We start from the raw sequence: 26,585 nt of genomic DNA, 5'->3' as shown, positions 1-26,585 counted from the left end.
AAAGATTTATGAGACTAGAAGAGCACCAGGATTGTCACTTGGATGTAGATAATAGGGACTAGAGGAATCATCAGAGGGATATATGACAGAATTTGAAGAATTTGCAGAATTTTTAGAAGAATCCATTTCAGAAATCTATCCAAGAAAGAGCAAGAAAATGCAAGAAAGTGCAAGAAGGATCACTACAAAAATTCTTGAGCAGAATTTTGTAATGCAGATTTCAAGAAGAAAAAAAATGAAAGATAAGAAGATGAATTTGTGGAAACAATAATGTTTTCAATCTGATACCATGTCAAGTTTCTGATGAACACTTGAAGGTAAGACTCAGTGAATACAAGATAGAAACAGAGGAGATGAAGAGAAAGACTTTCACGTTATTGAATTGATGATTTAATACAACTTACAGAATGTATTTATAGAGATAAAAGAAAATAATAGAAAAATAACTAACTTTTTATATCTTTTCCTACTTTAACCTGTGCTTCTCTAGACTTTAATTCCATTTGCTCAATTTGTAAATCTATACTCCAACATCTCAGGTTTGGGAGAGGGAGGAGCCTTCCCTTCCTCCCTGTACTCTTCTATCTCATTTTATTTTCTTCATGTTCATAGTATTTTCTCCTTATTTCTTACATTTATTCTCTACTGCGTCAAAAAATGCTTGATGCATTCCCTTTCGAACATCAAATGCGTAAAAGAGCCACGCCACTGCACTCCCTAGACGCCGATCTTCAATATGGGCTAAGAAACGCCAATGTCTAGCCAATGCGTGAGGCTTATGTGTCTCCCAAATCGTGTGTGAACCACACTTGCCATCGTTGCTCCCACACTTCGAGGACTACACGTGTGATATCAACATATTCTTTGGCCCAACCCATTCCTGCCAACTTGTGGGTCCACACATCAATATAGTGGTCGATCCTCATTCAGTGTTGTTAGCGATCATAATCTTTCGTCTCTAGTTATCCACGTTTATATATTTTCCCGAATGAGAATATGAAAGAAATATAAGTGATGAGTTCTTTTATAAAACACACCAGAATAGTTAACCGTATTATCTTTCTATTGATTGTGGTTTAATGCCACAACCAATCAATCAACTTATTTGATTATATCAAACTCCCTTTTGCAATCTCATCCTTAGAACATTCATTGGCTTAGTCCAATGTAAATACAAACTAAAATTTGGCTAATAATTCTTTGACATGGGCTATATTGGAAGATGCAAAAGACAAATATTTTGTTTGCTAGTTATAGTAACTCTCTATATTTATAAGATTACTATTCACCCTTTATTGAATAATTTATATTAATCTCTCATTTTGTTGCTATATAATAGTTGCACTACTAATTATTATTTTTATATATATAGGTGATTGGATTCATACAATTTATAATAGATTTTAAAATATGAGATAAATAAATTAAATAAAATATTATAAAATATTTTTTTTATTATTTTATCTAATAGATATAAACAACGGACGATAAAACATGTGACTTTAATTAACTTTTAAATTTGACTTTTTACGCTCGTGAGAATGCCCTTTTAGCTAAAAGCAAAGGACGTAGGCCCAAACCTATGGTTGATTGTCCGTTTATTTTTTATTCTCTCTCCTCTCCCTCCGACATTGCGGTTACTGTAACGAAGTTTTTGTACGGGGCAGGCATCCCACGGTCTCTCCTAGTATCTCTGTTTTAGATAGTCTCCACCTTTCGTATTCTTGTTTTCGCGGTTCACCGCTGCTACTGCTTGGGACCTGCCCGTGAGATCCAGGTAAATCCCCAGTGTCCCCCGTTCAGCTATTCTATAATTGTAGTTCTCTGTTATCTTCGGTATATCTCAACCTGGGATTTTAATTCGTAGGATTTCCATTTCCCACGTAAATCTCTCTTATTCCTTAGATCCTGCTGACTGCTGAAACAATGGATCTTAAATCCATACAATGTCGTGTTATAAGTTGTTCTCTAATTTTTCCTACGATGGAATTTGAATTTTCTTTGCAAAATCTTGCCTCGCCAGTCGGCATATAAGCCTCAATAAACGTACGGTAACTAATTCTAGGGTAAGCTGAGTTGTTTCGTACATGTTTTTTTTTGTGTAATCGTATCAATTTAGATTTAAGAATTTTATTGCTAGTTCAGTTTTAGATGTTTCGTGCCGTATGATTGGGGATAGTATTCTATAGAAGTCTGTCAATGGCTACATAATATGCCAGTATGCTTCATTAATTGTACGCCACTGACTTTTTATTTTATTTTGAAATGTTACAAATGTTCCATAGATGAGCTTGTTTTTTCCCCAAAGTTCGGAGGGCGCTCTATGATGGCCTTTTATAGGCACAGTAGCGACATGTTAACGGAGAGAAGAGGTATACTTGGCATGATTTTTAAGTCTCTTGATCAAAGTGAGCATGGTTTTCGGGTTGTTCGTAGAGGAAGAAGGCTTTGTCGGATAACTAGACAAAGACTCTCGCGCTGGGTCTTTGTGCTTGCATTGCTCTTCCTAATTTATTTTGTCGTTTCTGGCGTACAAATGCTATTTCATGGTGAGATACAGCTCTCTTTTACTATATTTTATTTGATTATTTTTTTATGATTTATCCCTCTCATATATATATATATATATATATATTTTAAAAATTTGCTTCCATCATTCCTTAAGTCCCATAGGTTTGATCCCATAGAATCTGACCCATTTCCCATTAGGCAAAAGGCACAAAGTAAGTCAGACTAATTTATATATGCGGTTAAGCATTCTTTGAATAGGAGTTCTTTTTCTGAAAGATCATGGCTTTCGTGCTTCGGTGGGTCACCAAAATTCTTTCGATGTATGTATGTTGTGTTGAAATATTAGCTATACAATCCCATCGATTGTGTGAAGTACAGTGTAGCAATGGAACCAGGGAAAATATTCAGAAAAGATATTTTTATTTATTTTTAATTACGTTGGCATTTTGTGTTATATTAGTGTTAGTTAGTGATCCCGGTTCAGTGAATCTAATTTTTCGTTGTAACTTTCATGTTTCCATGTATGATTTAGCTTCTTCTTGTTTTTAATTTTGTGCTTCTTCTATGGTTAAATGTAAAAGAAGTACTTATTTCTCATCGCAGATAATTTGGAAGATAGCATTTCATTGTCACAAGAAGTACAAGAACAACTTTTAGGGTATAATGCTCCAAAACCTCCGAAAAGCAAGAATCGTAGGCAGCGTAAGGATATTTAGCTTGCACTAATCTTATGAGTATATTAAGATCTATGAATCTTGTTTTCAATTGCTGAAAAGTTGGGTTAAGACCGTTTGCCAATAAGTTACATCAAGTTTATGGTGTTCATCCAAAGCCTTTTTTGAGTTTGTGTTAAGGTGATTTTCAAACAAAAGTTAGATATTGAGCTATCACTTGAAGACTTCTCTAATAGAAGTTGAATGAAGTGTTGAACATTGTGAGAACCAAAAGAAGTAGTTTTCAGTGCTTATTGGTTTTGTTGCTCTAATTCCAACAATTTACAAATAGTTGATGTTGAGGTCCAGAGTTAAGACCAAGAAATTTTGAGCTTTTATCAAGCATATAGTTTCTTTTCCTTCTGTTGGTTAGTGGGTGGCGATCAGGTTTTGGGAAATGCCAAAATTGTGTTGAGTTAGTGTGCAATAATAAATAGAACAATGCTATTCTTCATTGTAAATTTTATCATCCTTAGTCACATTTGTTGTTGTGTCAAGTTTTATATGGTTTTGTGTCAATCGTTTAAATAACAATGACTTAACATGTGCCACATTAAGGGGATGTTTGGAAACAATTTCCATCTCATCTCATCTCTTTCCCAAACATCATTTAAACACAAACACATTCGAACCAATCATTACAACTTTCCTAAACTTTCAAACAAAAAACAAAAATCAATTCAGGTTTTTCAAATCCCAAAACAAAAATAATATTAAAAAATGATATTTTGACAATATTTTAACTTCATAATAATTTTTATTCAACATTTTCTCTCTCCTTTCCCCAAACCTAATAAATATTTAACTCAAACTATCTTACTACTATTTACAAACCATCTTACTACTATTCACAAAATTCTCATCTCATCTCATTCCCCAATCATCTCCTAAGAAGTGTGACGAAGAATACAAAATTTAGGTTGAAGAAACAAAAAGAGTAGTATTTCTGACAATATGTAGCACCAGAATGTGTCAAGTAGGCCAGTTAACCTAACATGGAGCTTGATATTACACTTCATGTTCATGTCTAAAAGTGTCCAGCTACTCCCTAGCTTCCTAAGAAATTTTTTTTGATAAGTTTCCTAAGAAAATTAGCCAAACTTTGCAGCATGATAAGCCTAATGGTAAACCCCTTTGCAGTAAATCCTGTGACTTCCTTGAATTTAAATTTCTCCTGAAAATGGAAAACTCTGTATTCGCATTGGAACTTGTATTGCATCATATTAGTAAATGTTCTTTTGTTATTATAAGGCTTCAATTTATTGCAAAAGAAACTAATGGTGTTATCATCTACGGACCCAATATAAGGTTTGGAGCTGATGCTTCCTTGCGTTTTTCCACTGAATATATATTGACTAAACATTCATTGGATTATTTGGATACTGTTTCAGTTTATGCTTTTCTGTCTTCTGTAAATAATTTCCAATTTTTGACTCAGTCCTTGTGCCTTTTCTTCCATGTCTTCACCCTTCAGATTCTCCTTGCGAAGTTGGGCTTGTCAAATCCGTGGATAATCTTGTTGAACCCAAGGATCTTATGAAATTCACCCAGTTTTCACTAGAGTACATTGAAAAAGAGGAAATATTACCCGATAATTATTTTGAACCTAGATTTGGAGGACATCAGACTCTCCCAGAAAGAGAGAAATCCTTCTATGCTAGAAATCAGACACTTCATTGTGGTTTCGTAAATGGACCACCTGGATATTCGAGCATAGGATTTGATTTAAATGAGAAAGACAAGGCATACATGTATACATGTAAGGTTGTAGTATCTTCTTGCATTTTTGGGAGCTCCGACTTTTTGAGGAGGCCCACACGCAGACTGGTAAATGAGCTCTATTCCTTACATAATCATTTGTCTGTCATGCTGATAACATTATAACCATCACCTTTTGCTTATGTGGTTAATAGCTTATGTTTCATTAGTAGCTGGTTGCTGTGTAAGAAATTTTACTTCATATATATTTCATTCAACTGAGCATCAAGTATATACTCCGCATGATTATATAAAGCTAGTGCTTTATGAAACATAGTTTTTGGTCTATTTAGGATAGAGTGGGTTATGCCTTCCCTAGTAGTGGATCTCCTAGCATGTTGGAAAGGACAGTTTAAGAGCCATTGGTGTGCACTATTGTGAAAGATGATACCGGCCTGTTTGTTGTGGTGTAATTTGAGGGAAAGAAATGAACGTAGCTTCTAAGATTCAACCTCTTCAAAGATGGTGAAAAATTGGTATTGGAGCTCCAGTCATCCTTCCTTACTTCCCTTTATTGTTGGATAGCAGTCTGCAATAGTGTAGCATTTTCTATTTCTACCTTTCATGAAGTTCTAGCACTTTCTCCTTCTACTAGTTGGGTGGGTCTTTTGTATACTTCCTGTGTTACTGGAGTCACACCCTCTTTCTAATAAAATGTTATCTTATAAAATAAACTCTGGTATCACAACTACCAGCACTAAGTCTTGCAATTATTATTATTTTTTTTTGGGGATAAGTAACTAAGTCTTGCAATTGTAAATACCCAACTTTACACTTCTTTTCTTTTTCATGAACATAACGACTTCATAAGAAATAAGACTGAACCTTCACTTTGGCAATTGTTATACTCTATTCAGATTTTCATTCATGAAAGATTATTATCTTCAAATATGACTGGAAAAAAAGAATTCCTTGATGTAAATAGTAGTGGAAGTAAATTTGAGGATGCATCATCATTCTGACTCTATATAAGCATACCCCTTCATATAATTTTATTGACCAAGAATAATCTTCATGTCTGACCTTTCTGTTCGAATATCAGACACTCCCAGCATTTTATGGGAGGCACACACACTTATCTCCACTTTTCCTGCAAACATTCAATTAGCAGAGCGGTATCTTCAACTTTGAAACTGCTTTAAAGAAAATAAAAATAAAAATGGAAAAATGAATGTTTGGTTCTTGCAAGATATGGCATCACATTTTTATTATGTGAAAATTTAAAATGGTAACCTATGGATCTACTGAAATATTGAGATGAGTTCTTTTTTTCTTTTCATCCCCCTTCTTTATTAAAACAAAGGAGAGTATTTTACTTTCCTAATATCATGAAACCTATTATAGAAGTGTCTTTATATAGCTGTTTGATACTCACAAAATTTTGGTTTTCATGTTTCAGCATTATACTCAATCTTTTGAAATAGTTATAGAGAATAACGTCTGCTTGAAATGCAAACAACAACTGCTTTTTCATAATGTTACAATTGAAGCTATGAATTTCTTGCATTTTGGGTTCTATTTTGTGTAGTAAGCAATGGAATAGGCTTTCATGTAGTTTCATGTATCTGTTGTCTTGTTTAGTTTATCCCTTCGTCTTCTTAGAGAAAATAAATAGAAGATCTAAAGTTGAAGATGTACTTAGTCTAAACCTTTTACAAAATGCCATTCCAAAGAATTACATGATGGATAGCTGGTGGAGTAAAGAGAGGATTTTGCATGAAGTAAGGAAATGGAAAGTTCATTTAACTTGAAATTTCTATTTTCGTGGTCATTTGATTTTAATATATGAAATTAATATGTATGGTTCTCTTTATACTTGATTTGTTTATGGCTCTAATACCTTTGCTGTATCCACCTGTGTGCACAATGAAATCTTTAGTTATCTCCTATCTATTTGAGCTTTAATGATTTTATATGCCTGCATGTATTCAATAACTTTAGAATATTTTGTTCTGAGGAATTACGTTCTGAATATATATGTCATCATGATATATGTGGATCAATCAGTGATGTTCAAATATTCTTGTTTGCTGCAGATCAGTGAATATTCCAAGAAAAATGTTTGTTTTGTTATGTTTGTCGATGAGCAAACATTATTAAAACTGTCATTAGAAGGTAATACTCCTGATGATGACGGATATGTCGGCTTATGGAAAATCATTGTTGTGAGGAACTTGCCATATAAGGACATGCGTAAAACTGGAAAGGTGCCAAAGTTTTTGCCACATCGCCTCTTCCCTTCATCTAGGTAATTATACATAATATTCTAGCCATTGAGTCTTGGCCCTTCTAGTTGAAAATCAAAAATTTTATCTTACATGCAGTGGTTGTTTGAAGGTACTCGATTTGGCTTGACAGCAAGATGCGACTTCAGAGTGATCCCATGTTGATTATTGAGTACTTTTTGTGGCGAACAAAATCAGAATATGCCATTTCAAATCATTATGATCGCCACTGTGTCTGGGAGGAGGTACTCCAAAATAAGCGTCTAAATAAGTACAATCACACGGCCATTGATGAACAGTTTACTTTTTATCAGTCTGATGGTCTCACCAAGTTTGATCCTTCAGACCCAAATACTCCTCTTCCAAGTTGTGCGTGTCATTGGCATCTCTGTTCGTTATGGAGATTGTCTTTTCATCTGCAGTTCATGTCTCCATGAACCCCATGTGCTAATGTGATGTGTCATTTACCTTGCAGTTGTTCCTGAAGGTTCCTTTATAGTACGGGCACATACACCAATGTCAAATTTGTTTTCTTGTCTTTGGTTCAATGAAGTCAACCGATTCACCTCACGTGATCAGCTAAGCTTTGCATATACTTATTTGAAACTGAGAAGAATGAATCCCACAAGACCATTTTACTTAAATATGTTTAAGGTAATAGTCTCTCTCAAGAAAATCTCAATATACTTATCAGTTAGTGATTTCGTTGTATTTGTCTGTGTATCATTACAACTAATTGATTTATTCTTTTGGAGCTATTTCCAAAATGGTTTCAGAAGTCACTAAAATTGTACAATTGATCGTGTTGATTTTGCTTGGTTGTTGGAACTGAGCAAAATCCGGATGATCACATTGTTTATATGATTAGCTCCTTTAAACTAGTTGCTTCAATGTGTTTTCATGAAGGTGTAATTATTCAAAAATTGCGCTTGGTATGTCATGCCCTTTTCTTACGTATGCAGGACTGTGAGCGCAGAGCTCTCACAAAGCTATTTCGGCACAGGGCTGTGCCATCTCCTCCACTTGCTTCTTTGGTCAATTGAGATTAGTTTAAGGTTTATACTTGGTAAGTTTGAGTTGATTTCCATTTCTTTTTGTTATTCTGATTTATTCTGTTCATATTTTCATTAGTTGCCTCATCTTGATCGCCTTCAAATGCCATTGAAAGTTTTGTATTTCAGTTATGTTATTAGCAACCTCTATGAATGAACAAGCAAAATTATTTTAAACCCACACTAGGAATCAGCACAGTGGATTTTGGTGAAGTCTCAAGTATTATCTTTAGAATGGATTCTAACTTGCCACCATATTCTTATAGGTTGGGTTGCTCAAACTTGGTTGGTAATGGAAAGTCCAACCTGGATCTCTTTTGCTGTATGTTACCCCCCATCTCATGAGTACGATTATGGGACCTTTTAACCATACACCCCCACTATGTGAAAGCAGCGCAGCAAACAGTGATTATCACCCTGCTCTGTTGTATAAATAGGATGCCTTGAGTTGGATATCATGATTGGCATGTTTAAGTCAATTGCATTTACCTGAGACCTGTAGATTTCTTGACGAAATTCTAGCAATGTGACAAACTGAGTCTAGTTTGTGAGGGGTGTTGTATGGTTTGTTTGATTTTGAGGATCTCATTTGTGCACTTGCTTGCTCTCTTATGTTAAATCAGAACATTGAAATCATATGCCATTCAAAAGCAGATATGAACAGTGAGATGAAAGTGCTCAAAGAAGATGCCTAGAATCATGCAATCCCATTATTTCACTACATAAGAGCCAATCTTGTAAAACGTGGTTGCTGGCACATCCCACATCCAAGTTATGTAGCAATGAGCTTGAAGGTAATGGGTTTGAAGCTTGCTATAGCTCCCCCCTCTTCCTCACTTTCCAGAAAGAACTATGTTGCAAGCTGAACCAGAACTAAGCCATAATCTGTTGGTTCTCCCATTGGTCGGGTGGACTTCTTGTAGTTTCAGTTAATGATTGTTTTGAGATTTCAGTTCACATGTTATCAACGAACTATATTGCCAAAACCAGCTAGCTGGTGAAATATCCAAACGCACTAAGCTTGTTTCAATTTAAGATGTCTAGAAGCATGCAATTGCTTTATTTCATTGTATAGGAACCACATTCATTACCTTCATCCAATAATCTTGTGAAAAATGGTGACCTTTAGGGAGTGCAAGAAGTTGGAGAGCCTCTCTGTAATCAACATAGACCGGGCAATATACGGGAGTTTTTTACATGGTGTATGGTCGAGACGGCCAGATGGGTACATTAGGACATTCATTTTTTCGTCTAGCCAACATAATTGGAGTAAAAATTGAGTAATTTTAGAATATGAGGTACTTCTATGCTATTAAAGTATGACGTGTCATTAAAAATGTAAGCAACTTTAATAACATGGTATTATTTTGATTGGAGGAGAGTATCATGTCTATACTCGTTTAAGCACTTGATAATTTTCCATATAATTGTGACTTGTGAGTGCTTGATCGATGGGTCTAAGTTGGATCAGTTTATATTCCGATTTATTAGTTTGGATACAAAAACGGTTTTATCTTATCTCATTTTTACAATTTTTTTAAATTTTTACACAAAATATAAATAACAATTCAACTTTTTAAAATTTCAAAAAATAATAATATTAAAAAATAATATTCTAACAATATTTTATTCAACTTTTTACTTTTATAAAAAACTATCTCATCTTATCTCATCTCACCATCTAAGCTACACCTTAGACCCATCTTCTAAATCCTGAAGATGAATCCTCACAATTATGTTATAGTTGCATTGGCTCCAATGCCGCTGTCAGAAGGGAAAAAAAATAACAATTATAGGAGACCTTTCATTGAGCATATGGACGCCACTCAATCCAGAAGTTAAACTGATTTTGGGTCCAATTGTTAGGCTAATAATTTATACTTATTTGATGAGAAATTTAGGACTTGTAACTCTCTTTTCACGCTTGTATACTCAACATGAAGATTCCCGTGACATTGAAGGGTAATGGGGAGATAACAGGATGTAACCATAATAAAAGAGAAATGATATTTATAATCTTAAAAATATACAAATCTTGCACATTTTTAAAAGTAGTTAAATTTGATATCCACATAAAAAATCATTTTTTGACGGTAGACTTTACTTTTTCTTATAAAAGAGTGCTTGAGGTATGAACACTTCAAAACTAAAACTAGATCTAGCACTAGTCATTACAAAAATTAAAATTTTTATGGTGGTTTTGCTGGCGATGATCATACTGCATGAGCTTGGTTCAAGAGATTTGAGTTGCCTTCTTGGCTCAACTTATGTTATGAGGGGGAAAAAAAAAAAGGACTGCCAATTAGACGTAAGAAAATAATTTTTTATTTTTTATTATATATAAATTTCAAAAGGAATAAAAATATGTTGCCAGGTTATGTTGTTGATAAAGATTTGAGTTCAGTCTTCGAATTTTGTCCACTTGAATAAATTTTTTTAAAAATACAACTGAAATTCGTTTTTGAGTTTTGTCCACACCTAAAATCGAGTGAGTGAACTAAACGACGGTCGTGACGGGGCAAAGGGAAGGCATACATACATTACATTTTACCAACAGAAAAAGACTTTCGCATAGGAATATCCGACACAGTGAGGGAGCTCTGCAATGGAAACGTGTTTGATGAGATGTTCTCATGGAGGAATTGCTCTTTTCAGAGCCCTCAAACCTCCTCGAAATTTGAAGCTTCCCAACTCCCTTCGTTTCTCCTCCATGGCCCTCCACACTGGTTAGATCGCCTTCTCTCTCTCTCTCTCTCTCTCTCTCTCTCTCTCACGCGCGCGCGCGCGCGAATTATACCTTTATCTCGTTAGAATTTTTCCCCGTGTTTTCTACCTAAAGAATTTGTCATTTTACTGACCCAATTATGATTTAAAATGAATAAGGATGACATGGGCATTTCGTATATTGGCCTTCACGATGCAGACCCTTTATAACTTTATAGCACAATTCTAACCTTGGGGTGTTCTATATAGTGGGTCTTTCTTGTTATATGTCTTTTTTTTTTCCTCTCTGGGTAGATGGAGGAAGGTCGGTTAAGAGAGCATACGATGCATTATTGTTGGATGCGGGAGGTACCCTTTTGCAGTTGGCAAAGCCAGTCGAAGAGACTTATGCAACCATCGGCAGTAAATACGGTTAGTGTTTGTGCTTGGTAGTATATAGCGATATTTCGAGTGCAAGTTATTGGCGGAAGCCTTATCTTACATGTAATTGCATAACTTTCTATACTTGTAGATTTCATGTTAAATTTCAACAAATAATCCATTTAGATAATAGACTGTGCATGAGAGGTTGGAGTACGTTAGTTTCTATGAGTGCCGCTATCTTCCAAGACTTCCAAGCTACGAAGCAAACTGCATTTGGAAACTGTAGTATTGGTAAATCATATTAGTCAATGTTGTGACTAGGGATTGCTTTACTGAGTGGGTGATTGGTTGGCCCTTTCTTTGAATGTGATGCATTTGAACGTTATCTTACTTTTTTTTTTTTTTTGGGTATGTGATAACTAGTTTTTCTTACTTAGATAGCCATACTATAGTTTGTTGTTTATGATGTTATTTCTTTCTGTTTCATTATTTTCTCTAGTGTAATCCTGGCTCATGCACTATTCTGTTGTGAGCTATAAATCATTCTTTTGAAACATTTTCAGGTTTATCAACGACATCAGCTGAAATAAAGCAAGGATTTAGGAGAGCTTTTGCTGCTCCATGGCCTGAGAAGCTTCGTTACCAGGTCTGTTCTGTAACTTTTTAAAGGTATACGCTTAATTTGTATATGCTTTATATCTTTAACTTAGCACTATTAGAATGTACTTAGGCATTTCTTCTGTAAACTTCCTGTGCACATAGGCTTTGCCTATCTTCATTCACTTCAATAAAATTTACTTCTTACTTACCAAAAAAAAAAAAAATTGTATATGCTTCATAAGAAAAAAAGAACACCCAAAAAAAGGAAAAAAAAAACTATCTTATTAAGTTTAATTTTCCAGTGAGAGTTCTGCATTTTTCTTATACTTATAATTAGTTGTGCGTGTATTGTGCTCTCCCAGTTTGCCTTTGATACCTTTTCAGATTCTCTAGTAAGTTCTGTCTCTCAAATTAGCCTTTTCTGAGTTTTCCGTTTCTCAAGAAACCACTTGATAAATTAATTGTATTTACCAGACATGAATACTTTGAGGCATAAGGATGTTGATGATAGCCTTCCTGCTGTACTCAACCACAAGTAATGCTCATTTTTCAGTAGAGTTTCTTGGATCCTTTGTTTTGGCGTGGAGGATGAGGGGTAGGGAGATTTAAATTAATAGGATACTGATGCAAATGAGCATGTATTTATATCACCATCACTATGGTCCTTCACACTATATAAGTATTTCCATTATAGGAGACGAGGATACTTTGACAATGATTTGATGCATTGAAATTAGCTGTATATATCTTTTATTTTCTGTGGGACTTGTTTACTGTCCATCTGTGAGGAAAAAACATGAATTGTATAGTTCCTATATGGAGCCTCTCTTATACTATTTCCATTTCCAAGGAATGATCTTAATGGGGTTAGGTTCTTTATCTATTCAGACCTCTTCCATCTACCAAAAGGATTAATTTTGCCCAGTTCTTTAATGAAGAAAACAGTTTCCTTAAATAAAGAAAAGGTGTTGATTGAAGATTTTATCCTATTCACAGGGAGATGGGAGGCCATTTTGGAAATTGGTTGTTTCTGAAGCCACTGGTTGTGCTGCTGATGATTATTTCGAAGAAGTTTATGAGGTGATATCTCTTAAGACCAACCCGTTCAAAGTGCTTGTTCTTCGGCCGGTACTGGCCCTAATATAATATTTCCAAAAGAAATGTATGACTGGTGCTAAGCATAGTGACGAGGCATTGGTTGATGTTAATTGAGACTTTATTTGAATTATTCTCAGTGGTTTCTATTGTCAGTATTATGCAAAAGGTGATGCATGGCGCCTTCCAGATGGAGCTTATGAAACAATAGTCCTTCTCAAGGATGCTGGAGGTCATATTCATAAAGTATTTTCCTCTATCTGTTATTTGCTAGTACTAATGAAGTCTATGGTTTTTGAATTATTTTCTTCTTTCATTATTCCAAATATGATGAGCTGTGATACAGTTAAGGTGGCTGTTGTATCCAATTTTGATACCCGCCTAAGGAAGTTATTGAGGGAACTTGATGTTTTAGATCTGTAAGTCTTAGCCTTTCCTTCTGTTTGCTATTTCTTAAGTATGAAACATTGTAACATTTGGTCCAAAAAATAAAAATAAAAAACAAAAAGAAAAAAAAGAAAGGAAAAAGCCAAACAAGAGAAGAAAAAGAAAAGGTTGGAATGCTACTATGAAGAAGAGGAACAGGGATACCGATGACCATTCATGATATTTACATGTAAGCATTTTTCTTGCTTTGATTTTCAGGTTTGATGCCGTTATCATATCTTCAGAGGTTGGTTATGAAAAACCTGACATAAAAATATTTAAAGCTGCTTTAGGTATGTGCAGTGCAGTTGCCCAGATTTCCTTTTTGTCATCACTGTATATGCATATAAGCTCTTTGGAAAACACGAGAAATGGTCAAATATTTGTATTCATTGTTCTACGTTAGTAAATCAGTTGGAGTTTGAACAACACGGTAAATGCTTCTAGTGGATGCCTGAATGGAATTATTAGAATTTGTTATCTTGAAAGTGGTAGTAAACCGCCCCCCACCCCCATCTTTCTTTTTAGCTGAGACCAAGTCACAGTGTGCTATTGGTGTAGATCAACTTAATGCTGAGGCTTGCAAAGCAGTACACATTGGTGATGATCAAAAGGCAGATAAGGTTGGGGCCATTGCCATTGGGGTTGATTGCTGGTAAGCGCCTTTCATAGTTGTTTCGATCATAACTTGTGATACAAAATTCATAATGGTGCAAGATCCCCATATTTGCAGTTAATTGGCTGCCTGGCATAACAGTTCTTCGTGAGGACTGACATATGGATGTTATTTTTCATCAGCTTGGAAGTGAAAAAATAAATTTGTCTGGATTTTTGCCTAACATTGCCATTCATCTTAATAAGCAGGCTATGGGGAATTGATGTGAAGACATTCTCTGACATAGGAAACCGCATTCTCATTTCTGAGACGTAGCTTCAACAGATTTAAGTACCAGATGCATTTCTGCTTGAAGTAATCCAAGTTCTTTGATCCAATTCAGACATTGTTTTTCTGTGTGGCATTTTAATCTCTTCATCGTTGTCCTTTTTTTAACATTTATGAGCTCTGAATGTTTGGTAATATGTTGCAGTGATGGTGGTGTGACAAGCACGGTTGCTTCAAAGAATGGCAAAAACTTAATGGGTGGATTGTGAGGAACTACGGGAAAGCCGTTTTGTTGAAGCTTGTTGTATTGTCCTCCAACTAATAATAGATTTGTGGAGATAACTTGACACTTCTTTTGGTTGTTGTTTTTGGATTTGAGGGATTACATTCGGCCATATTAGTCCAGTTATGTGCTATTTATTGGTTGTCAAGTATATTGGAATATTGTTCAGGAATCATCAACAATCAATGAGTTAATGGTATAGAAATTCAATACAGATTTGAACTGTGAGCTAATCCTCAGGCTTTGCTTGGTTCACGAGGACGAAATGGTAGCATATCATTGGATCATGAAATCGACAGTATTCATTGGACTCAGTTGTATGTTCTAGAGTGAAACGAGATGGATATATACACAATTATTTCTTGACAACCACGATTCCCAAAGAATGATCATTGGTGGTACCATAGCTGCCAGCATACCAACTTGATCTTTCCCTTTAGAAAGTTGTCACCATTGTAATGTACGTGTTCTCCATGGAGAGCTTGACAAAGAAGAGTAACCAAAAAGAAATGCAAAATCTTCCCATACTTCAGTAATTAATCTCCCATTTTCAAACAAATGATCCACTGATCTATCTCTGGTGAAGTTGGGCAGCAGACACACTTGGAAACCATGGGAATCCCACACCCTTGTATTGCTACATCAATTGGGAATACATTATGAAAAAGTTGAGAATATCTTCCCACAGGTGTCTCGGTTATTCTCCAAACAACGGCAACCAACGATAGCCTGCCACGTAGAGCCCACATCTTTCCAATAGTAGACTGCATTGCAAAGAAAAAATAAATTGCCTAGATCAATGCGGAAGCTTCTCTGTTGAAACCCAGTCCCTCTCTCCTTCCCACATTCACGAAGCTCTCTGTGTCTAACCCTAGCCTCTCTCTCTCTCTCTCTCTCTCCCCCCAAGATCTCGACCCTTTTCTCTCTTCTTTCTCTCTAGCAACTTCAATTAATCAATTTTCTCTGGATTTGAAGACTTTATATCAACTTAATTTGCTGAGTTGTTTTGTGTTTCAGCTTTTGTTTGGTTGCCTGTGACACCAATGCAGTTGCAGGGTTAAGTGAGTCCATCGTCATTTTCTCTTTGGTTTCTTTTCCTTCAATTTTCTGCACCATTTGGTAATTTCCACCATGATAAATGAAAAATCTTTAATGGTTCATAAAGTGGCTTGAACAACAAATTTCAGCACTACTACTTCTCTGCAAGTTTTCCATTAGTCTTGTTTACAAGAAAACCAAAGGCTTGAAATAAAAATCCCATAAAAAATGCACAGAGCAAGAAAATAGTAACAGTGGTATCTCTGGTTGGTGCTTTGAACGTTGCTTCATGTCTTTGAAGATATAAAGACTGGTGATCAGACAATATAAAAAAAAAAAAAAAGAAGCAACAGATGAATACTGAATTAATGAAGCGTGAGAGAGAGAGAGAGAGAGAGAGAGAGAGGCAACAAATGAAGAAGAAGAAGAAGCGGCAACAAATTCTGTTCATTGAAGCAATTCTTTCTTCGTTCGGTCAAGTGTGATTTGGCCGTTGCTATGGTGCAGCCAGGTTCAGGCTGAGATCATGTGCTCAGCTTAGGTGTCATTTTTCTATTGGTCTCCGATAATTCCTCCTTATAGGACATACTGTTCCAAAGAGGAACTCGAAAAAGTTTCCATCCAAAAATCAAAATTTTTGGGGGCAGAATATGGTTCCATATACAAGCAGAAAGAGGAAAAATACCAGATGAACTTCTAATTAAATTCCAAGCAGACTTTACAGAAAATTTACCAGAGTAAGATGGCTTCCAAATTCTCAAATCTTCTTTTTCTTTAATCTGAACTTTGGATTTCAAAACCATATCCTTCAGTTGATTTCCACCAAGCTGAGAAATTAGACTAATATTTTGCCCATGCCGTATCCAAATATCTCTAATCATTAATTCAGGCTGGCTAATAATTAATCTCAAGTACCATATCATGGGGTATACCTGTTGAAAGATGCATAGATGCTATACAAAAAGTCTTAGCTGAACCTAAGCCAATAATAGATCATGCCTATCACTATTTCACAAAGTATTCAAGAAGTCTTTGCAAAAGCTAATAAATTAACACAAGAAGTTTTGCTATCTCACTATTTACAAGAGACAATTGAAAAGGAGTCTTACTATACAACTTGTCTTGATAGATCATACAATGAAAGATAGCTCAGAATATATCAACGGATTTATGCCAATTGAAGTTATACCATAGTAATACTATTTATCAGCTGATATGAAAGAAATGTTAGGAACAAGTCTTAAATAGACAAGTTTCGTATAAATCTTTTATAAAAAAATGGATTTAACTAATAAAAAATAATTTTTTATACTGTTTTTTAAGTGAGATTCACTTTTTTATAAGAATTAATACGAAGTTTAACTATTTAAAATTTATATAAATCATTTCTCTTAAAAAAAAAAAAATACCATCTTTACTGATTTGATTTACAAATACTTTTAATTTTAAAATTTTCTTGTCAATCAAATCATTCTAGATTAGCCGAAGAGTGTGTATTTCACATATAATTTTAAGAAAAATGTTTGTGCCACCGAGAATGGTGCCCCTAAGGCTAAAAGTGATATTTTTTTTTTACTTCATGATTAAAACTGTTTGAAAAAAAAAATACATTTTATATTATCAATACAACGCATGAATCACCTTTTCTTTCATTTATTTATTTATTATGATCTAGCATTGTCCTAATCTTATTGCACTGACACCATATAATATAAAGAATAGCCATCAAGGTTAGTCAGCTCAGTTTTAGGATTGTTTAGCAATACAACTATTTTTAAATATTTTCAGATATTTTATCTTTAAACATCACTCAAAATTTTAAATATAAAATAATTTCAATTTCAAATAGTTAATTTTTTTATTTAATAATTATAATTTTTCTAAACTCCCAAATAAAACATAAAAATTAATAATACTTTTTCAAATTTTAAAACAAAATAAAAAATAAGAAATAATATTTAAATAATTTTTAATCATATAATATTGTTATTAATTTTTTCAATCTTTTATTTCAAAATCCAATCAAACATGTTGAGTAAAATCGTTTCATTGCTGCAATTGACAGGTACGTATTACACTCAAATATTCGTATCCAAACAGGCACTTAGCTTTTCTGTTACGCAGAAGTGGCTTCACCATTTTTTTTCTTTAAATACGAATTCACAAACCGCGAGTTTCACTTCAGAAACTTCCACTGTTCCACAGAACATGCTAGAGGCTTCTCTATCTCTCTCTTGGTTCGTCACCTGAGGATTTCTCAGCTCTACAAATCCGGCTCATTTTTTTTTTCCTACTTCTTACTCAATTCCTCTCCCAATTCCCTTTCCCAAGTATTTCTTGTTCAAATTCGATCCCTTTATTACAGCCAGTAGAATCCCATTTTGGGGATTCCTTAATCGCGACTCTGTGACTCTTTCGTCAAAAAGTTTTCTCGCCGAAAATGGCTGCAGATTCTTATTCGGAGCGCCCGCTTTTTGGCGGGGCAATATCTAGCACATTCTCTCATAGATTCCAGGTTGGTGTTTATTTTTTTAACACACACACACACTCACACATATTGCTTTCTGTTGTTGTGTATTCATATCATTTGGATTTCGTTCTGTCCTTATTTATAATCCGGGGCTGTTGATTGGCTTATGTGTCCCAGGATGTCAGCAATATCCGGCAAGTCCCCGATCATCAGGTTGGTTACTTGCTTAAAAGACCTAATCGAGGCTGTTATTTAAGGGTGTCGCTAATTCTCAAAGTTCACTTGGAATTACATGCTGTGGTGGTTTGTAGGAGGTATTTGTGGACCCTGCCCGCGATGAAAGCCTAATATTCGAGCTCTTAGATTACAGGAATGAAGTTGGAGATGAAGGTAGTGCTATCTGGTTCCTTCAAGACCTTGCCACCGAACAAGAAGCTGAAGGAGGCACGGTAATTCTCTCTCTTTGTTTTTTTGGCTAAATTAATTAATCATTCAATCTTTCTGCCCATTAAAAACCGTCTTCTTATAGACTGATATCAGTGCTTGTCACTGAAAGTTCTTAGTTGAGTGTCATTACCCATCCGGCTGAGTTAGTTTTGCTATAATGTTTTCCATACACAAAATGCGGTTTGGATTGCCATTGATTTTTCTGTGGATGGTATCGCAATCAAGTTATTTGTCTTACTCTATATAAATCCACATGCCGTATGAATTCCAGGATAGTTCTGTCTGTGGTAAATATGCATCTTTTTCGGAATATTTCTGGGTTATTGGCTATTAAAGAGAGACATAATTCTATATCGAGGGTTTTTTTTTTTAGAGGTACTGAGAATGGGTTTTATGTTTTCTTTCACCGTCAAAAGGAAGCTCAGGCTTTTTTTGTATCACTTCTGTTAGAATTTGATTTAGCAACTGATTAGTGGTTCAGTGGTTACAGCCAGCACTCTCTATTTTTCAATTTTATTCAGGTGATTGAGCAGTCTGGTGTGATCGAGGCCCCTGGATTGTGTTACAGAAACCTACCTGCTGTAGTCACAACTGCAGTTGGCCAGATGGTACATGCCTTTCCCATTGCGTATGTAGTTACTGAGTTGATGCATCTTTCTGATATGCTATTTATCTTCCAAGTCATGCTTCTTAGCCATGAAGACAAGTTATCATCAGAAGATTAAAATTATTGTGACATTTTGAACAACTCTTCTTCAGCCAAACTGTCACAAGGTTCATCCCATCATGTTTGTTGTTCTAACTGTATACTCTAGTAGTTGATAGATTAGAACTTATCAGACTAGGTTTTTGTTTTATCTACAAGTGTAACTTGCTTTCTATAACACTTAATGAAAGCAGAGTTTTGTTATAATTTTGCCAAAATCATTTTCTCTGAAACTTTCTTGGTATTAGAGTCCTTGGCCTACTCCTAATACCGAGTAAATGAATTCTCCCCGTTCTTGTGTTCCTGCCACCTTCAACCCACCAAATATCTGCTTTTTTTGGTAGTTTAGCATCTATGTATTGCTGCTTAAAACTGCATCATTCAAATGGACTCTGATTGTTATCCACATGCCTTTAGCCTGTCTGAAGTTGTGGATGGAGTGCATAATGTACTTAGTTGCATAAGATCTGATGGATCTGGATTATACGGAAAATGTTAAGTTAAATGTTCTATTTTGATTTTGGCTGGACATGAGACACTCAAATTGTTTTTTCCTTTTCAATGTTTAAATGCGATACGATGTGTAGATGTCATTGATAGTGGATACAACTAAAAGCTGAAGAAGATTTTGCTTCATATGGTTAAAGATACAACTATTCTGTATTGAAATCCTCAATTATTACAACTTCAACAAATGTCCATATGGATTGGACTTTTCCTCCATAAAGTTTTTCTTGTAATTAGTTAAAAAATTTTTTAGCCAAAAAATTGTTTAATTAGCAATTTTAATGAGCATGGAAACGTAGTTTGTCTTCTTCTCTGAAAAATGATTATGCTAGTGTGATGGTGTTTAGAGTGCTTGGGCACTAGGTGTGGTTTGGACAATAAGATGAGATGAGATGAGATTGTTTTAGTTGAAAGTTGCATAGAATATTGTTAGAATATTATTTTGTAATATTATTATTGTTTTGACATTTGAAAAAGTTGAATTGTTTATTATATTTTGTATTGGAATTTGAAAAAATTGTATGATGAGATGAGATGAGATGAGATGAAACACTTTCACTATCCAATTTTATTTCCAATTGTATGACGTTTGGTAATCTAACAATTGGAGTTTTTTTTTATTAAAATTGTAATGTTTCAATTTTAATAAGCAAAGTGGGAAATTTTGGTTTCCAATTTTATGGCGCTTGGTAGTCTTAACCACATTTAAATAGGAACCAATTTTTTTCATAATTAGGATAAAAACAAAACTCAGAGAAAATTTTAATAACCAATAGTCTGTAATTATTTGCAAGTAGGCTCTTTAAAAAGAAAATATATAAAAATTGTTGCATAAAATGTATCAAAGTACTCTCTCTTTCTCTTCTGTTTTTTTGTCCATCTCTTTTATCTAAGTACTCTTAATCGATATGTTTAGGCCATTTCTAAGGGACGGCAAGGAAGCGAAGCGCAAAATATTGTTAAGGTAAGTTTGTTCTTGTTCTTTGTCTGTATCCTCCATATCTCTAAGAAGTTTCCAAATTTCAAATAGGTTTTCCCCCCTGCAGGTGTATTTGGCAAATCTGCGCCTAAAGGAAGTTGGTACAGATGTACTGATTACTGCATATGATCCTATTGTTATAAAGTAAGTATAACAAATAAGTTGCCGTAAATCAGATAAATCCTAGGAGTTATTGAAATATTTTCTAAATGCATATTAACTGGATTACATAAATCACGTGCTTTTGTGCTCACACACATGTAGGCATATGCATAGGCACACATTTACACATACTTTACCATTGATGTACTTTGACAGGATGGTGGAATTCTCCTAGGTGGTGCTAGCAACATACTTTGTGTGTTCCCCTGCCTTGCTAATAATTTAACCACCTATGTCAAATACCTAGTAATGCTGCTAAAAGTGAAGTTGGTAAATGTCAAATACCAAATTAGGCTATGACTCTCATTCTGAGTCTGAAAATAAGCATTGGTGGAAAAACTGTTCATAACCTAACCTGAGCATAAGATCTTTATTCGTATTATAGTTTGTGTAACACATGTCTGGAAGCAGTTGGCTGCTTTATTTGAGATCTTCAAAGCTAGTTGGAGTTATAGTTGTAATTGATCAGATACAGATTCTTTGTCAAGTTTTTTCTTTGACACTAGTGCTGTTATGTTCTTTTGGTTGCAGCCCCTTGAGTGAAAGTGCTAGAGCAGTTGGGGCTGGTTTTGTCATTCCTGCAACTCAAGCTGGGTGTATGCCAATGGCTGAGGTCTTCAAACTTGCAGTCTCTTCCTTCAAAGTTAACGACTGGAGCCTTTTTGGTTCTGCTGGCTAAGATGTGTTGGAGGTAAATATATTGAGGACAAAGATTATTAGGTTGTCTTGGGGGGGGTCCATACCTTTTTTTAGGTGTGTTTTGGATGTAGGGATGTAGGTAATATTACCGTTTATTTGGAAAAATGTTTAGGAATAGGTGATATCACTGTTAAATTTGAACAATGTTATGAAAATTTGCTATCTTTCGATTTCTCCACCTAAGATTAATGGTTTGGTTCATGAGTCTCATCCATCTGTCCTAACGGACGTAGGACATGATTGCACAAAATCTGTCCAATAGAGGCGGGTGGCACTCTAGTGGATAGATATCTCCTAAAGTTCTTGGCCGAACTGTATGGCCTAGCTAAGTGTACTGTAATGACGCCGGAAAATTATGGTATTGATCAAATCACTTGTCAAGCAACTTTTCTAAATTCGAATGTGCATTTCCGCTTTCTTCAAAACCTGTCCGGACATTTTCCAGCTATTCCATTCCATTTCCCCTTAATGTGCTGAAAATCATAGAGCGGGCACTAAATGTGTTCTTCATGCTTGCGATGTAGACCAAAATTATTGGTGGGCAATTCATATAAAATCTTTGCGAAATCTAGATGATAATGTAGAGAGTGCAAAATCTAAATGTAGAGCACTGGTGAAAAGTTAAATAAAATAATGTTAAAATATTATTTTTTTTAATATTATTAGTGTTTTAAAATTTGAAAATATTTAAATTATTTATTATATTTTATGTAAAAAATTAAAAAAATTATAATAATAAGACGTGATAAAACATTTTTACTTTCTGTCTAAATAGGCCGTAGTCTACCTTATTAAAGCGCCTTTAAAAAATTTAAGTTTTTATTCAATTTTGAAAATCTTGGAGGGCCGAAGTCCCCCAAGCCTCTAAGCAGTATAACATCTTTCCAATGACATTGGACCTTAATGTAATGTTAGCCCATGACTAGAAGGTCGCTAAGCACTTCAACAATCGTGCGTTGCTGGATGGGCTCTTGATGAGATCTCAATATCCAAACGTTGGCCATTCTTCATCAAAACAGAGTAAAAATCAGCCTTTACACTTATTATAGAGTAATATTATTATGGCTCCTTAATTTATTCCATTCACTTTTTTTAGAATTATAATGTGGTTTATGTGACTTATTAATTTTTTTCTTTTAAGAATCCTAAGTTTTCTCTACCCTTTTATATTTGTGTTTTTAAATTTTTAAATTTTAATTTTAATAAGCCACATTTCACCGCATTGCTACGTCAAGAGAGTAAAGTGAGTAGTATAAATTAAAGTGCATGGAAGCATTATCCCTATTTATATAATTAATCTTAAATTTTGGTTTTATTTTTTTTAATAGAATATTAAAATCTCAAACATACATGTAATTTCAAAATCAATATTAATAGCCTAGATTTATTAAATATATTCCAAATCCTATGGAAATCAGGCACTTAAGAGTTGTAACCAAAATTAGTTAAGATATTAATATTTCCACATTAACTCTATTTATATGCATGTGTGCGGGCGTGATTTTCTAATAAACTATAAATATATAAACCATTATATATATATATATATATATATATATATATATATATATATATATATATTTTATATATTCATATTCTAGCATAGCATGCATTGGAAGTCTGAGACTCCTCATACTCTGTTCACGTTTAATTCTTGCCATTAATCTTTATATAGGTTAATGCTCATGTTTAAACTTAACTTTTTAACAAGAGATACTTCATACTGTAAATCCTTTAATGAAATATCTTTGGGTTTTTGTTTTTGAAAGCGTCCCAAAGTTTCTTCAAAAGAAATCTTCCCTTTGGAGGACGATGGCTCTTTACGAGTCATTGTCTCCTTGAGCTTCTTGAGGCACTTCTCTTTTACCTCAAGGTCTTGAATTTGTGAGATGATAGAGAGGAGCATGTTTTCATGTTCCTGCTCTTTACTTAGAACAGGTTCTTGTCTTCTTTCACAGTCTAAAACATTGATTGTTTTGACTTTAGAAATACAACAAGAATCATTGCAACCAAGTTTAATATTTGGTGAGTTAGAATGATCAGAGTCCGAGTGGTAATCTAAGCCACTAGAACTAAATTCATCCTCATTCGAAAATGTAGGAGATCTATGTTCGAGTAAACGAAACAGATCTTCTTGATCAACGATATTGATATTTAACTCATTAAGCTTTTTCTTGAAACCTTGTGGCTTCTTTGTATACTTATTCGCATAGTATCCAGGTTGGCCACAATTAAAACATGTTCCCTTTGCAGGGGGTTTTGAAACTTTTTTCTAAAATGGTTTCTTTCTTGAAACCGGTTTTGAAATAGGTTTTTTTGTAAAACTCATCACGGGGTCTGTTATAGTTCCTACGAGGTTTTGAAAAATTTTTAAAACTCTTTTTATGCTGCACGGATGGAGCAATAGGAGGAAGGCCAAATTGTTCACAAAAGTTTTTCATCTCGTATTTGGCTTTCTTTCTATCCTTCATTTGTTAAGCAATCATCATTTGATCATTGCACATACTAATACCAAGTTTCTGAATAATACTTACAATATCACCATAAATATAATTATCATAATTCAGATAACCCAAGATATTAGTAAGTGAGTCATTTACCTTAATGGCGAACAAACGAGGCAATCCATCAATAAATTTCTCTTTCCAGTAAGGTTTTTGGGAATCATCTCTAAGCATAACACGAGGCATAAAAATGTCTTTATACCAACGATAATCAAACATTTTATTGCATCACAAATTATTCAAATAATCAGAAATTCTATTTATGATGTTGGAAGGGGTTCCAACAAAATGTTTAACTATGGGATAGATCAGGGTATTGACACCATCAGGGGACCCTTGGGTTTCTTCCCTTTGGTTCCCTTCAGTATCTAAAACGGGTAAACCATCTTCATCCTTTTTGATGGCTGAACGAATGGTTTCTCTTGCTTCTGCATTGAGATGTTTATCCCACCAGGCACGAAGCATCCCTGAAAATCCACTGGTCAAGATATCAACAATATCAGTCTGGCTAAGTTTGTTGTTGTAATAAGCAGTAGCAACCATTGACATACGATTCAGAGTATTGAGGATTTCTTGCTCAGAGAATCCATCACTATTCTATTCATACATTTGGTCAGCAGATACGGAGAATTGAGATTGAAAACCTCTTTCTTTATACTGTAAATCAGGGGGAGTGGGTCTAGAATACCAGTTTTTCGTGAGACCTATTGATTTGATGTCTCTCGAATATATCCTGGCAAGTTCAGATTTTTCAACTTGAAGACCCTGAAAATCTTTTTCAAGTAAATCAATTTTTTGAACTAAGGAATTATCAGACAAAGAAACATCATCATCAAAATCATTCCAAGTACACATAGAAAAATAATAATCGAAATTAACCCCTGGGCTGTTTCTGTCTATAGTTGAAACAGAGGAATTTTCTTACTTAACTTCAGCAAGCATTTGATCAATTTTAGCCATAATATTGGTCTCTCCAAAATAATCAAAGGTTTTTCAACTATTTTTAAACTTGTTGAAGCAGGTTTTTCAACTTTATCCTCTATACGATCGAGTTGTTGACCTATTGTATGGAGGGTCTGGTTGACAAAATTATTTTGTTTAAGCTAAACCATTTTCGTTCGGACCTGGATCCAAGATTTTAAAAGGTGAAACTTTCACTTCTTTCCCTTTGACTGAAACAAGGATGGTTTCTAAAGGAGGGTGGCTAGTTTTTACAACTTTCATGCCTTCTTCTTTGCTAAAACTTGATTTTAAAACATTTAAAGACTGCTTTGAATCATCATTCTTTGAATTATAATAATTCTCAAGAAAGTCAAAGAATAAGATGTGCTTGTTATCCTTGTACATCTTTTTCTTCCATTCTTTTTGAATCTTCTGTTTCTCAGGAACTGAGTAAATCCTATGATAAGTTTTTCGCTTATCATGATTTTCTTTAGACATAAAATCTGCATATAAATCAATCATATCAATAACAAGTAATTCACAATCTAAATAATCAAGTGCTTTATTCAATACCATTAGACTGGAACGGATAGGAGCAACCATATCAAAAGCTGTGGGAGATGTTGACTTGACATCATCTTCTACTTGTACTTCTTCTTTTACGGATTTACCTTTGGATTTAAAATCATCTTTGGTTGAATAATAAGTAGAGGTAACCTAGGACGTAGTTAAAATTCCTTCCAACTTAATGTCTTGGTCTGAGAGTCTTTCTTTTGAGTGAAGTTCCCTAATTACCACTGGACGAACTGGATTATCACGATCCTTCAAGTATCTTTCGAGATTTTTATCTCGTAGATCTTGGTCCGAGCTAAATGACGACCTATAATCGGCAAAAGAATTTCTTATTTCTTTGATCAAAAGTTGGTCAAAAGCTATTTTTACAGTATCGTCAAGATACTGGTGAATATACTTAAGGTCTGAGTCTTTGGCTGGAACTTCTATAGGAGGAAGTTCCTACTTGAGTACCCATTCATCCGAAAGACTTACATCTTTCCAGAATAGCATCTTGGGTGTCATGATGTTAGAGTTCAAAGTTGAACTATACATCAGAACAGTCTCATTTTTTGGAGACTTAATCTTAGCCTTTGGTTCAAGACTAGTACTTAAGACTCTGTAATAAATGCGGTAAACTAAAGACATCGGTCTGCTGTCTTCAACCATATCAAAACCAGAGCTTTGGACATTTAAAGTTAAAACAGACAAAACATTTTATCAAATAAATCAATAGTTAAATAAGGATAGCAGTTAAAATGAACAGGTTCATCAATTAGAGAAGTTTGAATTACTCCTAGAACACTATCATTAAATTTCTTAAATCTGCCATCACGCAAACAACGAAGAACACAAGAATCAATACCTTTTCTGACTAAAGGTACAATGGCTACTTAAACAGAAGCAATATACATAAATTTAAAACCTTTTTCTTAAAAAGATTTTA

The 26,585-nt window shown here is 34.4% G+C and overlaps 3 protein-coding genes across 10 annotated transcripts; all 3 read left to right on the top strand.

The window, feature by feature from the left end:
- The first annotated feature begins 1,593 nt into the window (after nucleotides 1–1,593).
- Nucleotides 1,594–9,633, top strand: LOC122314331 (probable hexosyltransferase MUCI70). Of its 7 annotated transcripts, none has more exons than XM_043129848.1 (9): nucleotides 1,594–1,777; nucleotides 2,286–2,549; nucleotides 3,115–3,213; nucleotides 4,699–5,051; nucleotides 7,019–7,230; nucleotides 7,320–7,576; nucleotides 7,683–7,861; nucleotides 8,170–8,273; nucleotides 9,389–9,633. In XM_043129848.1, the coding sequence occupies exons 2-8, from the start codon at nucleotides 2,324–2,326 to the stop codon at nucleotides 8,248–8,250; spliced, it is 1,407 nt and encodes a 468-aa protein (XP_042985782.1). In that variant the 5' UTR covers nucleotides 1,594–1,777; nucleotides 2,286–2,323; the 3' UTR covers nucleotides 8,251–8,273; nucleotides 9,389–9,633. The 7 variants fall into 7 exon arrangements, with proteins under 7 accessions (XP_042985782.1, XP_042985780.1, XP_042985781.1 ...); XM_043129846.1 differs by lacking the exon at nucleotides 9,389–9,633 and adding an exon at nucleotides 8,914–9,321; XM_043129847.1 differs by lacking the exon at nucleotides 9,389–9,633 and adding an exon at nucleotides 8,911–9,321.
- A 1,165-nt stretch (nucleotides 9,634–10,798) lies between these two features.
- LOC122312330 (haloacid dehalogenase-like hydrolase domain-containing protein 3) lies at nucleotides 10,799–14,866 on the top strand. Of its 2 annotated transcripts, XM_043126887.1 has the most exons (10): nucleotides 10,802–10,985; nucleotides 11,278–11,394; nucleotides 11,910–11,992; nucleotides 12,943–13,026; nucleotides 13,198–13,273; nucleotides 13,388–13,460; nucleotides 13,687–13,760; nucleotides 14,029–14,122; nucleotides 14,332–14,437; nucleotides 14,556–14,866. In XM_043126887.1, exons 1-9 carry the CDS (start codon nucleotides 10,865–10,867, stop codon nucleotides 14,396–14,398), a joined length of 789 nt encoding a protein of 262 aa, XP_042982821.1. In that variant the 5' UTR covers nucleotides 10,802–10,864; the 3' UTR covers nucleotides 14,399–14,437; nucleotides 14,556–14,866. The 2 variants fall into 2 exon arrangements, with proteins under 2 accessions (XP_042982820.1, XP_042982821.1); XM_043126886.1 differs by having other exon boundaries at nucleotides 10,799–10,985; nucleotides 13,198–13,460.
- A 2,942-nt stretch (nucleotides 14,867–17,808) lies between these two features.
- Nucleotides 17,809–21,830, top strand: LOC122314204 (ran guanine nucleotide release factor). The gene is made up of 7 exons (XM_043129628.1): nucleotides 17,809–18,186; nucleotides 18,319–18,354; nucleotides 18,453–18,590; nucleotides 19,110–19,196; nucleotides 20,718–20,765; nucleotides 20,848–20,924; nucleotides 21,474–21,830. Exons 1-7 carry the CDS (start codon nucleotides 18,112–18,114, stop codon nucleotides 21,619–21,621), a joined length of 609 nt encoding a protein of 202 aa, XP_042985562.1. The 5' UTR covers nucleotides 17,809–18,111; the 3' UTR covers nucleotides 21,622–21,830.
- Nucleotides 21,831–26,585: the final 4,755 nt, after the last annotated feature.

Source organism: Carya illinoinensis, chromosome 6, assembly GCF_018687715.1.
Source record: "Carya illinoinensis cultivar Pawnee chromosome 6, C.illinoinensisPawnee_v1, whole genome shotgun sequence".
NCBI classification, from domain to species: Eukaryota; Viridiplantae; Streptophyta; class Magnoliopsida; order Fagales; family Juglandaceae; genus Carya; species Carya illinoinensis.
Note: the sequence above shows the minus strand (reverse complement) of the source record. Positions and strands in the feature narration are given on the sequence as shown.